The 18,774-nt window shown below is 46.1% G+C and overlaps 1 protein-coding gene across 1 annotated transcript in view; it reads left to right on the top strand.

Annotated features, from left to right (window-relative positions):
• The window catches only part of frmpd1a (FERM and PDZ domain containing 1a), a 27,619-nt gene extending 9,968 nt beyond the window's left edge, over positions 1–17,651 (top strand). The window contains exons 5-14 of the mRNA XM_008287758.1: positions 93–197; positions 2,615–2,710; positions 4,167–4,292; positions 4,372–4,491; positions 6,372–6,508; positions 8,181–8,400; positions 8,486–8,668; positions 10,063–10,207; positions 10,445–11,692; positions 13,711–17,651. Of these exons, the coding sequence (XP_008285980.1) occupies positions 93–197; positions 2,615–2,710; positions 4,167–4,292; positions 4,372–4,491; positions 6,372–6,508; positions 8,181–8,400; positions 8,486–8,668; positions 10,063–10,207; positions 10,445–11,692; positions 13,711–17,093 (5,763 nt within the window). The 3' untranslated portion in view covers positions 17,094–17,651. The remainder of the gene's footprint in view (positions 1–92; positions 198–2,614; positions 2,711–4,166; positions 4,293–4,371; positions 4,492–6,371; positions 6,509–8,180; positions 8,401–8,485; positions 8,669–10,062; positions 10,208–10,444; positions 11,693–13,710) is intronic.
• Positions 17,652–18,774: the final 1,123 nt, after the last annotated feature.

An 18,774-nucleotide genomic window follows, 5' to 3' on the forward strand; every position in this document is an offset into this window, starting at 1 on the left:
GCTTCGCTGAAGATACGTTCATTAAATCATAGCAGATGTAAATATCACACGTACAGACTGATTTACGGTTTATCGACTTGTGTTCGTCTCAGGGCCCAAAGTCGTCGTTCATCACACCCGAGAAGAGGGCCAAGCTCAGGTCCAACCCCGTCAAAGTCCACTTCGCTGAGGAGGTGGAAGTCAACGGACACTCTCAGGTGAGTTGGCAGTTTTTTTTTCAACAACTTCGATGCTCAGATGTGACACATTTTGTGCACGGTTACAAAAAAGTGCAGTATTTTTGGAGCTCTTTTTTCTTCATCTAGATGGAAACAGCTGATCATGATCCTTTGTATTTGCTTTGTTTAGTGTTTGTTTCTTCCTGCATTGTGATTAAATTTCAGTTCATAAGTTAAGAAGGTGGACGTATGCTGGGCAGCGTCAGTTCTTATTCTCCCTTCACTGAGGAAGCTGTTGTCTGTCTCAGTTTCTTCTTCTGAATGTGACCAAACAGTTCAGGTTAGATTACGTTTGACCAAGAGCCGGTCGAATCAGTCGGATTGTCTCGCGTTAACATTCAGTATTTGCATATTCAGATACAGATTGCATGTTAAAACGAGGAGCGGGATGTATTTTCATGTTCTTCATGAGTCACACACACCTCTTGGACGTGTGATTGCATGTTTGTTGTTCTGTTAAAGGTTAAAAAATTCGATCTGTCACGGCCCCTTGCTGCAGGTTGTGTCGTGCATTGAGCCGTTTCCAGCCGAAATGCAAAATAAATCCATAAGAGGAAGAACCAGAGCGCTGCGTAAAAATATACAACAAACAAAACGTCCAAAAGTAGAGCCTCTTTCCTCTTCACTGTCAACAACAACGTTCTTTAATCACATTCACTGCAAAATACAGTAGAAATCAGAGTAAACGCTAACGAAGACGTCCGACTGACACACTTTTCCAAGCTTTTGAGACAAAGCGCTCGCCATCAAACAGGCGCTTCGCTCTTTGATCATCCCGGCGTCAGATTGTTTCAGTGTTCTGCGGAGACGTTTCCTTGAAAACTGGCTCTTTTAAAGGTTCCCTGTGGAGGTTTTTGATCTCCGGCAGCACCGCCGAGCTTCTTTTTGGCGAGCGGGTCCAGGTTGAGGATGCGTGCATGCAGGGTGTTGACGAGATGCACGGCGAGTAAATGTCGACGTAAACTATGACCTAAAAAATAGACCTCAGAAATGTTTTATTGGGCCTTACTGACACGCTGGGAGTCAAACAAAGATAAAACTTCTGCAGAGCACAGAAGAAACTCGCACTAAAAGAAATAAGAAAGGATGTCGCCTCCAGGTACATTTTAAAAACACCATCAGACCAATTTATTCTTAAATTCTTGGTCTTTCTTCTGTAATTGTGCAACATGATCTGATAGAAGCATCTTCTAAATGTTAAGCTGTTGTTGGTTTACGTTTATCCTTCTTGGAACGTTCTATGAAACGATAAATAACCTCGAAAGAACGTTCCCTGCTCGCTGAAAACCAGATTTGTTGCTGCAGCTTTGCACTAAGACCAGGACTAAAGGTTTGTGATTGGTCATGATTCCACGCTGCATGCTGTTGGGTTTTCTTTACTTGTGTACGATTGGTTGATGATATTCTATTAGCTGGATTAGGAAAACCACAGAAGCTGGAGCGGCCATTACTAAACCCGGAGAAAACACGGGTCGATATCCGTCCTCCGGCCCTAATGTCTGTGATTACAGAACAATAAGCATCACATGAGCGCAGGGAAACGGAGAAGAGATGGAGGGAGGATGAGAGGCGGAAGCCGGCTGGGCGACAGGGGAGGGGATGTCTAAAATGTGCTCCCCGCTTGAACTTCTAAACACACAGACATCAATGTTGCATTACATCACGGTGTCAATACAGAAAAACACTTTCTGAAACCATGAGAGAACAGGGGAGAGGCGGGGAGCGATGACTCACCGCCGAGGAGAAGCCGGGCGGACAGAAACAGGCCAGGAGGAAGTGAAGCAAAAGACGAGAGGATCTGAGGACGACACGAGGCCGCGCAAAAACGTGATGTTCAACAATCCGGCGAGCAAGCGTCTGAACAGAAAACGGCTCAAGTGTCGGTGCATCTAAAGCAAAAAACAAAACACCAACTATCAACCCTTGTGCCTCGCTGTCTGGCTGTTATGGAGACTAATCAGCAGCTTTGACAGCCTTTGACCTGAAGATCCTCAGTCATCCAGGTCCTGGTTGTTCTGGTGGATTAATCGTAGCAACTGCTTGAGTTCCTTGAAGACGTTTCATCCAAGAGGCTTCATCAGCTCTGACTGACTAGTTCCAGATACTTCTGTCCTTAAGGAGACATTAACACCTGAGTTTAGGTTTCAGTTGGGGGTTGTTGCTCCTCCTGCTCGTTATGTGGGTCGTTAGTGCTCCCCCTGCCACAGTGGGGTTCGTTAGGGTCTTTGTGACTAGGTGTGGATCTTCCTGGGGAGATCTTAGGACTGAACTGTAAACAGGTGAGAGGTGATGCCTCAGACCTCCACCTCTGCTGAGGAATGTTCTCTCCAGTTAGATGGCTTCTTTCACCCCTCGCTCAAACCGTCTGTCCTCCCTTTGACCTTTTTTGTTTTCAGGGGAACTCGCTGCTCTTCCTGCCCAACGTGCTGAAGGTGTATCTGGAGAACGGGCAGACCAAGGCCTTCAAGTTCGAGCCGAGCACCACGGTCAAGGTACGACGCAGTGACAGTCGTTCATACTTAACAATGCACGGACGGTGAACCCTCTGAACCGGCTGCATCTTTACTCGCTGTGGGCTCGTTAACGTCCTGCAGCTCTACGGAAGCAGCACAACGTCTGTGCACACAACTCCTAACAGGACTAGAAAAATAAATGGTGGCTACCTACTGTAGATACTACTTAGAGTTTTAATCATACACAGCCTGCAGTTCAGCCTTGTGGTTCTTTCCTTCAACTGTTGATCAAAGCTGAATCACTAATAACCCAGCAGTTGTGCAGAGATGTGCAGAATTTTTTGATTTTTACAGAATCTGGTTTGTACATTTATCTATTTTTTAAATGAGACGTGTTTGATAAAGTGGTGAAATATCTCCATTTTAAGCTTAGATTCGGTTACTTTTCCCAACAGAACACATGAGGAGTGTCTGATAGATGAATATCTCACAGTTCCTTCTGTTCTTTCACTGTTTGGCTCCGTTAAATGATGCAATTTTAGAGATTTTGTTATGGAGAAAACATGCCTTTCAAACCCGCCGGTGAGTTTTGGTGTTCAGAGGGTTAACATCTGTAGTTTTGGGAGTTCAGAGGTGAAGCTGAGGTTCATAACAAGCCTTGAAAATAAAAATAAAAATTGTGATTCCATGATGTCGTCAACTCCAGGAACATGAATAAATGTGAGGTAGTGTCACACTTACTTAAATATAACCGTATTACACAGATATTAGAACAGTCTTATTTAAAAAGTCTCTCAGCTTGAATCCATCAGAGTTCAAGTTTTAAATAAAATGTAGACTTTTTAGCTGTAATTCTTTCTTTAATTAAGGGGTTTTACTAAAATATTGCATTAGCTATTTAGGAATTACTGTCATGTTTACACAGTTCATCCGTTTGCAGAGATTAAATACACAGAATATATGGATTATATTTAACATCTGGATGTAAATTCTTCCTTTTTGTTGCTCAGATCCTCGTTGCATTCCTTTTTTTAATTTATCTTTTTGAATGCACCAAATTACAGCAACATCTTTATATTGAGAATTCCCGTGAACTGCCAGCAAATGCAAATTCAATTCTTGGAAACAGCTCCAGACCTCTTTATCTTTTATCTTATGTGTCCTAATGAGGAAACAGGACACATCTGTCCATAAAACCTCTTATCAGTGAAATGTGCAATTACTTCTAAACCCGTGAAAATAGACGGTCGTGTGTAAAAATGGCTTCTCAAACGATCAATGCAGTGTTTTTGTTGCATTAGAGCTGGAAGTTTACACTTTAATCACGTATTGATTGCTTCGTTAAAAATCCATTGTGGTGGTATAAAGAGGCAAAATTACAAAGATAGTGTCCGAACACTTGGACCTCCGGGTCTCCGCTCAGCAAAAACATGTTTCCTGATGTTATCGAATATCATCTCTCAAGGTGTGATTTTTTTCTGTCTTTGCACGCCAGGACATCGTGATGACGCTGAAGGAAAAGCTTTCTCTGAGCCGCATCGAGCATTTCTCTCTGGTGCTGGAGCAGAAGCACAGCATCAGCAAACTCCTGCTGCTGCACGATGAGGAGAGGATACAGCAGGTATCCGTGTCCTGGGTTTCATCTGTGAAATCACCTGCGTTCAGAGAGTCTAAAGCAAAGTGTGTGTGTTTGTCGTCAGGTGGTCCAGAAGAAGGAGGCCCACGACTACAGGTGTCTGTTCCGGGTCTGCTTCATGCCCAAAAACCTCCAGACGCTGCTGCAGGAGGATCCCACCGCCTTCGAGTACCTTTACCTGCAGGTCGCTTTTCAGTTTTTATAGTTAAAACTTGCAGTGTGGAGCTTTTGTCTCCCTCTAGTGGCAGTCGGAGTTATTACACAAATACTGTTCATGTATGTTCATGCTAACAGGGGTCACTTTTATCTGAGTTGGCAAACTGCGATTTTGTAGCGCAGCGTTGTCGCTCCGTTCGTCACCGTCTTCTCGAGCTAATCCAAAAATCTAAAGCGGTGGCCACGCCCTCAATCATGCATAACTTTAAACTTCAACACAATTTGGTGAGTTATTTCTAAATCACCTTATTTACAGTTGTCAAATTAGCACTAGAGACCAAAACCATCATTTGTTCCCGGCTGCATTCGTGTTTATTTCCGCTATAAAGTTCAATATTTCAACATAGAGCTCTATGGAGGCTGGAGGCAGCCTCAAGTGGTCGTTTGAGGAACTGCAGTTTTTGCATTCGCTCCGTTTTTCAGTCGCAGAGTTTGTCTTTTTCCATCATACTACTAGTTTCTGGAGCTTATTTCATCTGCATTGCTGCAGTTGCTCCTCTTGCCAACCAGTTGTCGCAATTTGACTCATTGCTACGAGGACTGTTGCCATAAACGCCCCGTTTAGAATACACCTGGAAATACAGGGAGATCAAATTGATGCCAACAGGTTTGATCAATACTGTGTGAACTCATTTAGCTTTGATTTAATGGACATGCATGTCTACGTAAAAGTCCTGTATTCCAGCTTGGTGTTTATTAATCATCTTTTCATGTTGACTGAGTGCTTGTAGAAAAAATTAAATCAGCTGTTTGCGCTAATTACTTTAATCCTCCCAAGTTATCTTTAAGAACTACCAAAATGACGGCGTTTATCAGACCCAGTAACTGTAGAAGCAGGAAGAATTGTCAGATTTACGGCTTTCTGTTGGACCTAGCATCCATGACGGGCCTTTTTATCAGGAAACGGAACCAAACATGAGCCTCAGATTGTGATATTTCATCCAAATCCCTGTTTTGTGCACTTAAAAATTTGCCATAAATAAGAAGTTTGCTCAGATCAGATCCTTAAAAAAACTAAACTTTTGTGCTTCTCAGTTTAACCGTGAAGCCGTGAGCGATGATGAAATTCAGGGATTTTTTTCACACAGAGCAAAGAGAAGACAATCTGGAAGAAAAATTAAAATGTAAGCTGAAAAAAATCAGTTTGCAGAGCCCATTTTTTTTCTTGCATATTTCAATATTTCTTTTTTTTTTCATGACGTGTCGCTTTCTGAATTTGCTTTGCTGCACTGAAGACATTTCTCTGTGCTTCTGTTCGGGTTGTGCTGCAGTGAAAACGAGCCCTCAGTGACTAATAATGTGACAGGAGCAGGAAAATGCCCAGAACCTGTTTGGGACTCCTCACTTTAAAAGGGATTTGGAAGTCCGAATGAAATCAATACGTAAAGTTCTGTAACACTTGCAGAAGTCCGACTATTGCTGCGCTTGACACATTTCGCTGTGCTGTAAATCAGCAGAAAGAAATGTCAGCCGGTTTGGAAATTAAATTTTTCATTAAATCCCACCTGTACTTCTTGGAAATGGCGTAAATAATGTGTTTGGTCACTCAATGAGTGAAGCTAGTCCTTGGCACCCTGTGGAGCAGCTATTTAGATGAGTGAAAGGGACTTTATGGTCAGTGTTGACATTTTGGCTCAACATCCTGCAAAGAAAGCCAACTTTATGTCAGTGTTCAGCACTGAGCTGCCTCATCTTGGTACAGATGCTTTTCTCTAGAAATAAAAAGTGCTGCTAACGAGGCGTACCAGCAGCTGAGCCGTGGATGATCCTGAATAAGATCGGTTGTCATATTGTCTCTCTAAGTGTTTCATTCAATCGGCAGTGTGCTGTTTGTTTTCTGTGTTTTAGGGGGTGAACGATGTGCTGCAGGAGCGCTTTGCGGTGGAGATGAGGTGCAACACCGCCCTGAGACTGGCCGCGCTGCACATTCAGGAGAGACTGGCCAGCTGTGGGCAGTCGCCCAAGATCAACCTGAAGATGATCACGTGAGACGCTCAGGACACGAGATCCCTTCTGCCGTCTTTGTGGGGATATTAATGAAGTCGGAGCTCTGAGAACGCGCTACGACGGGGCAAATATGATATAACAAAGTATAATTTATTCAAAGGGGACATCGGGGCGTCGTTTCGAGCCGCGCTTCTATTATTTTACCTGCAGAGCTCAGCAAAATGAGTCAATGTGTTTACGATATTCATCAAATAACTCTTTGTTAGGCCTGGTGGAGTTAACTGAATCATCCTGCAACAAAATGCAGCCGCACAGATGCAGTTTTTCACAGGACTGAAGGTCTGTTGTCGGCTGTATGCCTCCAGATTAATGCATAAAACGTTTTAATGTAGATAAACAACTACAGAACAGATTTTATACACTCATTCTTCTGTTGAACGTGCTGCACACCCAACGTCATGTATGTACAAAGAGAAATGGAGGTCGGATTTTAAACTTAGATTATGTTTAAATAGGGAAAATTTGCAGAATGCAGCTTTTAGAGTGAACCTGCAACCTTCTACGGTTGTTTTAAATCCAGTATTGGAAAGAAAAATGTGGTTTCATAGACATACAATAGTCAAGGTGTCCATATAAAGAGTTCGCTCTCTTGGAAGTTTCCCCTTTTATAGCTGTTCAGCTTTGAAATATGGTCGATATAATTTGGCTTTTTTGACAAGAACTTACAGAAACGACTCTTTAATGTCTTTTTAATTAACTAAAGATTTAAAATGTGAAATAAGTGACTGCATGCACTAAAAAGAACACTCTAAAAGGTTGTGGAAGGCATAAGTCAGGGCATTTCCAAGTCACTGACCATCCCTTAGAGTCCAGTTAAATCCATCGTTCAAAAAAATGGAAGTAGTATGGCACGTGGAAAGTTGACTGTAGTGAACGAACAAGAAAGACACTAATGATTGAGGCCACCAAGACACCTGTGACTCCTCTGAAGGAGCTTCAGCAGCTGAGATGGGAGAGACTGTTCATACAACCAGCACGGTGGTGGCAGCGTCATGATGAAGCACGGTGGTGGCAGCATCATGATGCGTTGATGATTCTCAGCAGCAGGTCCTTGGAGGCTTGTGAAGTTAGAGGATACAGTGAATGCAGCAAAGTTTTACAATCCTGGAGGACAACCTGATGCATCTTGCTATAGAACTATGACTTGGGAGAAGATTTGTTTCCAGCAAGACAATGACTTGAAGCAAACAGCCAAAGCTACAAAGAAGTGGTTTAAAGACAACAAGGTGAATGTTCTGGAGGCGAGTCAGAGCCCAGACCTCAATCCAACTGGGAATTTGTGGCTGGACATAAAAGGGGCTTTTCATTCATGATCCCTGTAACCTGACAGCTTGAGCAGCTCTGTGGTAAAATGACAGCGTCCAGATGTTCAGACTGATTGAGACCAACACAGACTTAATGATTTAATTGCAGCCAAAGGTGCTTCTACTAAATACTTTTTAAAAATGACATGACTTTGTAGAAATCTGTTTTCACTTTGACATGAAAGAGTCTTTTTTTAATATAAATTCCTGTCAAAAAGCCGAATTATCTTGATTGCAATCCAGTGTTAATAAGCAGTAAAGAGAGGAAACTTCCAGAGGAGGTTAGCACTTTTTGAAGGATTCCTGCTGTCAGTTTCACCTCTCTGCGTGTCTGTGTTCGCTTCAGGAAGACTTGGGGCATCGAGAACTTTGTTTCATCCACCTTGCTGAGAAACATGCGGGAAAAAGATCTAAGGAAGGCCATCGGCTACCACATGAAGAAGAGCCAGACGCAGCACGATCCCAAGCAGAAGGGCGTGTCGGTGGATCAGGCGCGAATCAACTACCTGGAGGAGCTCAACGACCTCAAGTCCTTCGGAGGGAAATCCTTCGGCGCCACCATGATGGTAGGGTTTTAACCACAGCGTAAGTGTACGTACAGGCTGGTTGTAGCTGTAAACCTCTTCTTCCTCGACACTTTGTCCACTTCAGCTCCAGGACAGGGAGTCGATGGTGACCCTGCTGGTGGGGGCGCGCTACGGCGTGAGTCAGGTGGTCAACCACAAGCTGAGCATCCTGTCCACGCTCACCGAATTCACCAGCATCACACGCATCGAGCTGCTGCCTGAATCCGACAAGGTCAGCCTGGTCAAAATATACCTGCAGGACATCAAGGTGAGACCCCAGAGGACGCACCAACAAGACGACAGGACACTGTAAACATGGTCAGATAGCACCTGACCAGGTGGGTCATGTTGGGGTGAGCACCAGTTAGCGTCTTCCCGCTAACATTACATAGACTTACGTAGTTGCACAATTACTTCTGCAATTTGGACACAGAAGATTTAGACGTTTGGAGGTCTGTTAGTTTTCTTTTGTCGCTATACAAGCTCACTGAAGAGCTGCTGACTGCCAGACCTCTTTAAACCACGAGCAGTTTCTTAGCCTTTTCTACTCATTTTTCACTGCTACATAAAGTCATGCACCCTTAACGTGGCTAGAAGGAGAGAGAACCCAAAAATGTCCTCTGTGCAGTCTGTCAAAGTATTATAACATCATAAAAAGTGCTCAGAGATGTTTTAAAAAAACCAAAAAGATAATTATACATACCGCCGATCTTTTACTACTTATATTTTTCTATCTGCTCCGTGCAAACACTGCCTGCAGTTCAACCAAGCTTATTGGAAAAACCCACGAATTTTTATTAGTTGATGAAACATCACAATTTTAAGCTCTGATTTGGTTAAATCATTTACAGACAGCACAGAGGGTAGCTCAAGTTAGAGATCTGATTATTCTTTCTTGTTTTGTGTCTGATAAATGGTCTAATTGTGGTGATTTTTAGACACTTTATGGGATCACAGGGCTTTAGGCTACATCCACATCCAGTTTACTGGCGTCCTCACTGCTCCGGCGTTGTCGGACCTGCTGGCCCAGTTTTAGTCTGAAAACTCAGGTTTGCATTTTCAGCTGAACAGGCAGAAACTCGAGTGCTTTCTGATCAGGCCTCGCTGCCACTACGCTCGTTCCCTCCTATCAAGTGACACATGCGTTGATTAGCAGCAGTTAATTCAAGATGGGTAATGAATTGCAGGCGTTGCTAACCTTGTTGTCTCTGCTAGCAGCTGTGTCGTCTTACTTTTCACCATCACTGTTTCCTACCAAAGTTTCATCTCGTTTGTTCTTCCTCTGTAGTCGTAGCTCTACATCCAATCAACCAATCTTCTCCTTCACGTTTACACCATGTTTAGAGTACATGAGTGGTCGTCTGACACGTCGTCTTATTTACGAAACGCTGTTAAAACGCTCGACTGGAGGGAAATAATTTTTGTTTTAAAACTGCCTCAAAACTAAAACGTGTTAGCGTGGATGTAGCACAAGATAATCAACCTTCAACTCAACATGACCCACCTTCGTAGCTGATGGAAGATCTGTTTGCATTACGTCGCTGTAGACACTGTGCAGAACTCCTTGTCAACACTGCTGTAAGTGCTTTTCCACTGCTGTAATCGTCTTTCCACTGCGTCTCTCATCTCCTGCTCTCTCGTCTCTTTTCTCTTTTCACAAAGCCCATCACTCTGCTGTTGGAGTCAGCAGCAGCTAAGGATATGTCCTGCCTCATCGCCGGCTACTGTCGAGTTTTTGTTGACCCCAACCTCAACATCTTTCCCTGGATAGATGACTCCAAGAAGCACAGAGTCTCTGCTGAGGAAGGTACAAAGAAAATGCACATGTATAGTATTGTGCAGCCTCTATTCTGCAGCGATGCATCGATCAGTTTGAAATCATCTGATTCCTAAATTTGACTATTTTCTGAGATTTTATACGCCAAAAAAAATCAGATATCACTCGAGAAAATTATTGAAAAATTGAGTAATTGTCAGTCACAGCCCTTCGTGCATCACACATTTACGTTCTAGCTAATAAATAACTGTTCTAATGCGTCCACAGGTTACGTGTCACGATGCGGCAGCGACTCGGACTCCTCCTCAGACTTGGACATGGAGCCTCTGGTCCACCTGGTGTCCCACGAGGAGAGGCCCTGCCCTCGTCTCAGATCCTCATCGGACCCCGACGGACGGAGGAGGAAAGACAGGGACAGGAGGAGAAGCAGAGACGGCAAAGAGAAGGGAGATAAACCATGGGAGGATAGAAAAGTGAGAGAAGAAAAGGATGCCGACACGGAAAAGAGGAAGCCTCCACCGGACGGCAAGAGCAACGCCACGGAGCAGAAGGAGGAGGTCAAAGGAACGCAGGATGGAGGACAGGCACAAGTTCAGATCACCGACAGCGAGGCGGGTGGAAAAGCTGGACAAGGAGGGAAGGCTGTAGGTGGAGAGGAGGTTCGAGCAGCAGAGGAGCAGCCGTCGGCGTCAGAAGCTTCAGATTCGTGTCACACCGACTCTCGGGTCCTCACCAGCCCCTCCAGCGACTCCCTGGACGCCCTGGAGGAAGACGACTTGATTTCCTGCTCCTCCTCCTCTGTCCATCCCTCACACACTTCCCATCAGCTCCACCCGTACCCCCAGAGGCACGCCCAGCCTCACCTCCTCACCCCTCCGCCGGCTCACTCCCACCCCGTCGTCGTGGCTCAGGGAGGAGGCTGCAGGAGGTCGGGCGACGGAGCCGACCCCCAGCTGGTCGCCTCCGCCTCCTCCCAGAGCCTCCACCGCGCCCAGAAGTGTTCGGGTAACCTCTGCTCCGACGACAGCTCCCTGTGCTTCGCCGAGCTCTCCCGCCTCGTCGACTTCCTGCCGAGCCCCCCGGAGGCCAGCGAGGAAGACGACGACGAAGAGGACGAGCTGAGGAGGAGGAGGAGGAGGGAGATGCTGAAGGAAATGGAGGCGGCCATGAGACGAGCGGGCGAAGGCGGTTTGAAGGAGCACCTGCTGTCCCCGTCCCCGTCCTCCCCCTCCTCCCACGTGGACTTTGTGTTTAACTTTGACCAAAGCGACGCTCGCTGCTACTACAACCTCTGCTCCAACATCACCCCGGACAGCGCTCGCAGCCCCCCGAAGAACGAAGGAGAAGACTGCAAGGAGGCGGAGGGAGATGGGGCCAAAGCCGAAGGCCTGGAGCCGATCCCCATCCTGCAGCCGCCGCCCGGCTTCGGCGACAGCAGCTCCGACGACGAGTTCTTCGACGCCAGGGATCGCTTCACCTCGCCAGAAGACCCAACGTCAGGGGCCGTGCCAAGAGGTGAGAATGTTCTGTCATTTTCCAGCCCTGTAGACGGGTCAGAAATAAAGGCTGTGAACTCTGCCATCTAGTGGCAGAAGTGTTTACTGCCCAGGAGTGATGAAGCGTTGGATTACAGAATATAATTGCCAGGAAACTAATAGACCACACCTACAGAGATGCAGGAAGTGACTGCTGACTATAAAGATTCAGCCTGCAGAGCGTCCAGAGTGCAGCCAGGCTTTCCTTTGATTCATCACACTCAGCTGTCCAAAGATATTTACGAGCACGAAGAGTCAAGAGGCAGCACTGGAGTGCAATTTTGAGACGCTTCACTTTACCTGAGTATTTATAAACTACAGTAATTAAGATTTCTATTTCACAACGTTTTAGACTGAACATTTTGACTACAACAATGAAGTGCATTTAACTAGAAGTGCAGTAATGTGGTGTAAACAGACAAACTGCATCGCTGTAGAAAAAAGAGATAAATGTAGATGTGCAGGTAGGGATCAATGGCAGTGTGAACTGAATAAACTGTATTAGATCTAAGCAGTATGAGCCGTCTGAACCATGACACAGCTTTATTTTCTAGCTGTTTTTCACACTGTAAACCGACTGTTCCCAACTTTATTGGCGTCTAATTGAAGAATATCTGATGTGTGTCGGAGATGTTGGCCAAGAATTCACCAAAAAAATCAAGATTATTAAAAAGAAGTACGATTAATATATATTTCTACATTTCCTGTTAATCATCTGACGACTCCATTTGATTTATCTTAAAACCTTTTTGATAGAGGTTCAAACCTCTCGCTGGGGAAACAAAAAACAAAACAAAAATTACGTCTTTAACCTTGTTAACATGCCCATATGTATGTTTTTATATGCTAGGAGACATATAATGTACATAATTAGCATTCAGCAGCAGTATTTCCACCTTAAACCTGCAGCGTAACAGCGTCAGACTTCCAGGGTTTCATACAAAACAAACCCAAAGACTCAATGCTGTCAGCTTGCACATGAGGCTTTATGGATCATTATTCTTCAGAGAGTAGTTATGCAGTGTTTGAGCGGAGCTGGTGTGCTCGAGTTGCAGAAATTTTCATGGAAAAAACATCTACACATAGATCACAGACTGGAGACAGACTTTTTGAGGCCAAACCATGTAAAGAATTTAAATTATCTCCAACTCCAGCGGCTGCAAAACTAAAAATTCTACTTATTCATTAATGTTTTGGCTTTAATGATAATTTAATGTCATGCAGAGGACATTTTTCTGCAGAATGACTTCAAATTCATTTTACTGATAATACTTTTAAACTTGTACTTCAGCAGCAACTTGAAGGATGAGTTTTATTTATTTGCAATCAGTTATATTTACATTGTTGTATTGATAAATTTACTTAAATACAAGGCCTGTAAACAAATTACAACAACATTTTGGTTTTAAATCAGAAGCAAGGGCAGCACAATACAATAATGTGCTTTTTGTAATTGATTCATTAATGCGTCAATCCGACTTTAAAATAGTTTATTTTCATGAAGACTGGATTCTTTATTTATCTTCATGTAATCTTCCATTTCCATCTTTACTACAAAGACTGCTGTCCTCCTTTGCATTATTTTCAGTGGTGTCAGCATCCTTGAGGATAATATTAAGTGTAACTGAGATCTCTGGATGTTTATAGTCGTGCCGTTATGCTGCATGCTAAACCACAGATGAGACAGGACGGCCATTATGAAGCCTGACGGAGCAAAAAAAACTCTCTAAGTCAGTCACTGCTGCTTGTGCAGCTTAATTGCAAAGTACTGAAGCACTTCATTTGCAAAACTAAACCCTCTCGCTACTGCATTTTTAAATTATTTTTTAATGGTTTAATTGCTGATTACTCTGCAAACCTGTATAAAAAAGTAATACGAAATGAGAGGTTTCATTGGGTCAGTACTTCTACGTATTGCACACAGAGCACATGAAGGACTGTGGCATACACTTTGCTTTTTAATGCTAGTTTGACTGATTCTTTTTCACTGTCCTGTAGATATCTGCACAGAGATGAAGCTGGACCTCCTCAGCACACTCAGCCTCAGCGACATCAGAGTCTGTGTGGCGGAAGCAGAAAAAGATGGAAAAGCAGAAGTGGACAGAAAAGGCGAGGAAGAGGGAAACAGAGAGGCGTTTCTCCAGCTCAGGAAAAGGTCCCGCAAGCGACGTTCATTCATGGAAACCGACTTCACCTCCAGGGTGTCGTATCCAGAACCTGATCCAGAATCAAAGCAGGACCTGGCCTCCAGCAGGCTTCACAAAACCATTTTGGCAGAAGAGAGTGACGCTCAGGTCCTCAGTTCAGATCCAGAACCTTCGGAGCAAACCCAGAATCCAAGTCCTACCGTCTCCTCTCTCACTCACTCTGAGGGGGAACCGGCCCAACTCGAGTCCAAACCCATCCTGTCGAAACTCTGCTCACTTGCACCGGGCTCTCGTTCTGGTTTCAGGTCTCATGAGCAGAGCCTGGACCAAAAGTCGCCCTCCAGAACCAGGAAGCAAGACATGGAGATGGAGCCCGACGCGATGGAGTCGAAGTCGGTGACGGATTTGGTGAAAGCGGCGTCTCCCACCATCACTGTCGTCCGCTGCAGGGTGGATCCAGACGGGAAGGAGAGTGCCGATCGGAGGGGTGATGGAAAGGAGGAAGGGGAGGAACAGGAGGAGATGGGTGAGGCCAAAGAGGATGAAGAAAAAGAGGAACCCAACGGCGTGACGGGCAACGGACCGTTCACTAGTCATTTGTTTTTGCCAGAAACCACTGAAAATAAGGACAAGAAGAAAGAGGCGGTGGTGGGATACTCGTCCAGCTCAAAGAGACCCCTCGTTGGTGCTCTGAGTCCACCAGACACATGTTTAACAGATGTGAATAAAAAGGGTAGTAATGGACTTTTGGTATCCCATGTGATTGGTCCTGACATAAACACATACGTTGAGGAATACATGCTTGAGAAGTCAAACCCTAAGTCATACTCACCACCGCCTCCACCTCCTTCTTCCCCTCTACCTCCATCACCGGTTCCACAAAAAAGCCCGGTGAAAGAGGAAGGAGGCGACGAAAAATCAGCAAACAAACTCCCCATTTCAAATCACGAGGAGATGAGTAATAACACTAACAAAACACAGTCGCGTGTTGAAGTCGCAACCAGCGTTAACGACGCTAGTTCTAATGTTAGCGACGAAGTTACAGACAGCACCAATTCAGACAACGTTTTTGAAGATGACGATGAAGAAGCCAGTAATTCCTTAGTTTCTTGTTCAAGTGACAAGAGAGATGACAGGACTGCGGCTGCGAAGCAAAGCATAGGTAAAGGTGAGCCACAAGTCAAGCCTCGTCCAAGTTCTGAAGCTCATGCAAGGATTAATTCTGTTAATTCCGATTACACTCGAGCTATAAACTCGATCACGGCGAAGCTTGGAGCCGCAACAAGCGCCACGTCTCCTGCTTTTAATTCAGGTGCTAAATTGAAAAACGATGTTGCAAATCAAAGTGTCGATCAACCGAGTAGTGATTCCACCGTGCTGAGTGCAAAGGCTGAAGAAAGTTCAGCTACTCCTAGCTTAGCAAAGGCTAACACGGCTACCATCCAAGATCTCTCCAAAGAACCTCCATCTCCATCCCACTTCCTCTTCCAGCCCTGTTCCCCAAGCATCATGGGACGACTATCCGCCTCAACTCTCAGGGGGAAGATCCAACAGCTGCCCCTTTATTTATCTCGATCCCAAGAAACTCTGAATCAAGCCGGTGCTGGAAATATAAACCCGAGTCCTGCTAAAGACAATAGTAAGAGCGACGCAGAGATCACCATCAAAGTAACCGACGTTCACGATGTCACGCAAACAGTTGACTTAGAAACCGGCGCAACTGCAGAAACAGTGGAGTCAGACGATTCCGATACAACGCTCACCGGATCTGAGGTTGACGGGGAGTTTGTTGCAGAAATACCCTCAGCGAAGAGGGTAAACTCTGGATCAGAGGTGAACAAAGTAAGATCTGAGCTGCCTGTTCAGACTGAGCCCAAACCCCAAGAACGGAATCAGCTCTTGTACTCCAACAAGAACACACCAGGTCCCATAACGGAGCCTCCAGCCTCCATCGTGAGCCACCTCCAAAGAAGCCCGAATGCAGACACTCCTGGGCCTGTAAAAGACGCTCCAGAACCAAACAGCAAAGTCCCGAGTCCAGACGAAGACATCCCAGGTTTTAAAATGAGCAATCAGTCACCTTCCATCCCCCCTCCGATAGTGGTGACCACGCAGAATCTGAACGGACCAGGACTTCCTTTTCATAGTCAAAAAGTGAGAAGGACCAGTAGCGACAGGCCTCTCATGGGTCTCTGTCGGCCTTTAGAGAAGAATTCAGACTCAACAAAGACGCTTTCCTCTGGCTGCAGAGTGTTTACCATCTGTGAGGATCAGGAGGCCAAGACTCCAGCTGATGCTGGGTCAGCTCCCCTCCTGAAGTCGGAGTTTAGTTGTGGTTCTGTTCTAGCGTCTGGATGTGAGTCGGTCGTGGAGGGGGTGCAGGTGCCGCTGGATGCTTGCGGCTGCCCGGCGGTTTATACCAACTGCTTCAGCGGGGGGGACAGCTTTGACGACGAGCTGACGGTCTACGAGTTCTCGTGCCGGACGCAGAGCAGCGGCGTTACCCAGACCTCCGGGGCAGGCCTTCCCCTCATGACCTCCGCCCCTGTTCCCTCCTTCCTCTCCACCTCCTCCAGCCACCACTCCCCATCATTCCCGCGCTCCATCCTCTTCTCCTCCTCCACCTCCGAGCTCAGCCCTCTCCTCTCGCCGCTGTCCGACTCCTCCGATTCGTTCATGTCTCAAACGCACAAAGACACCATCGGCCGGCTCGGTCAGCAGCGCTACCCTGAACCCCCCGCGGGTTTCCAGGTGCTCCGCGTCGACGTGGACCAGCTCCTTTCCATCCTGGAAAGCAGCGGCAGCGCTGTGGCAGGTCACGGAGGCCGCCACCCACGAGACACATGCCCCGCCCACTTCACGGAGAACAAGCGGGTGCTCCAGATAGAGGCGCGCCGGCTGATGTCAGGCTGCCAGAAGGTGGTGGGGATCGGACAGAGCCCCGAGGAGATGCTCCACTCCCTCGCCGACAGCTTCCGGACCCTGGTGGAGCTGGCGGGTATTTGCCTCTGGTTCTCCGGCTGCGACAGGTGCGACCGCAGGAACGCAGAGGCGGTCGCAGGCCTGGCGGACGTGGCTCGGTCATTCAGGGACTTCTGCCTGGCGGCGGAGCGGGCCAGCAGCAAGCGCAGCTGCCAGGACCTGAGCACCAAGCTGCTGGCCAAACAGTGCACGGCGCTCACCGCCTCCGTCTTCTGCCTCACCCAGCTGTTCCGCACCCTCACCGCACTATGAGTGGACCGCAGCCTCGGAGGACTTTTAGGAACGCTGTAGCTCCACAGACATGAGGTCATCTGCAGCAGCTGTGAGCGGAGTTTGACCCGGCATGTTCAGATCGGGCAGGTAGAGCTTGAGGCACAAAAAACTCTCAACAGCATCAAGCCGCGGAGGGCGAGAGATCGTTGAGGTGCATGTGATGACTGACTCTATGTCCAGACAGTCGGAGTGGTGCGAGCTGCAAACAAGCCGAATCCACTTGCATTCCAGTGTCGAGGAACTGATGTACTTGAATGTATTCCATGTTACCAGTTTATTTATTTAATTCATGAGTTACTCCGGTGCGTCTGCGAGGAATGTCGAGGAAGGGAGAAACTTGGTTAATGTTTACAGGCAAAGAGCTTTAGACTAAAGAGTCGCAGTGTGTGGAAGTCGTGGGCCTTTTACACACAAACACAAGCACACGCAGAGCAAATCCGTCTCTGATTCGTCATCCGTTCATACACAGGCCTTTTTGTTTCAACCACGTTTTAGTTTCACTTCGATCTCCTGATGAGAAACACAACAAGTTCCTGAAGCTTACGTTCTGTATCTTTACATTCTCCAGGCCCTCGGTGAGGACTTTTTTTTTTGTTCTTGGGAATGTTACTGTTTACAAAAACCAAAACCTTTTTGCGTGAGAGCTGATCTGATCGAGCCTGAAGCTGTTTTGCCGTTTTATAAACCTCGTAGTGGAATGCTGATGTATGCGCTTTATAGTTCTGAGTTTATAGAAGCAACGGTTTGGATGAGCTACGGTCCTCCACACTTTGGTTTGTTGTCATTTTGCACAGACGTTTGCTATGATTTATGGACATGTAACGACGTTTGCTCGCTTCCCTCTCATTCGTTTGTCAGCACTCTCTTCCTCCGCCTGCAGTTACGAGACTGAACCTCCGGGTGCACGGTGATGCTGCTGTCAGCCCACTTCTTACTTGTTTTTCCAAACTTTTATTTGTTTTTCTACGTAGTGCGAACAGAACCTGCAGTCTGCAAGTAGGAGATACTTACTGCTAGTTATTTATGATAGTTTTATGAGAATTTAACGAGTCTTGAGTTTCAAATATTGTTTCCGACATCATAAAAAACCTGCACACCTCCGGGGACGGTCAGAAAAGACTGACTTAGACGAGCCTGTCCCTCACACTAAGTGCATTATTACTGACAGATTTCCCAGCGTGACCACAAACAGCAGTAAACCAGTGACAGGATTTGGCCTCGGATCAGTGCAGGATTGCGGTTTTGCGGTAAACCGGTGCAGTCATCGACACGTTCGTCACGAAATCATGTACAACACTGATTTGCTTGAAGCTTATTGTTGTGGATAAGCTGTCGTATTGCAGCATTTTCACCTGGAATGTTTCTTAAAGTTAAAAAAAACAAAAAAAAAACAGGCTTGACGCACACTGGACCTGCATGTTCACCGGAGAAATACGTCACCACTTCAGGAACACGATATATCGCAGACCGTGTTTCTATTTCTATTTATAACAGCGACTGAAACACTCGATTTATTCACCTGTAACTCGTTTTCTGTTCCGTTCGGTTGCGACTTGATATCATTTCCTGTGTTTTGCTTCCAGTTTGCAGCAGATTTACTACGACCTCCGTGTGGAAATCGCCCCCCAAAACAAATGATGTTTTCTAACCATCATCTGTG

The sequence above is a fragment of the Stegastes partitus genome, unplaced genomic scaffold (assembly GCF_000690725.1).
Source record: "Stegastes partitus isolate 25-593 unplaced genomic scaffold, Stegastes_partitus-1.0.2 Scaffold518, whole genome shotgun sequence".
Lineage (NCBI taxonomy): Eukaryota > Metazoa > Chordata > Actinopteri > Pomacentridae > Stegastes > Stegastes partitus.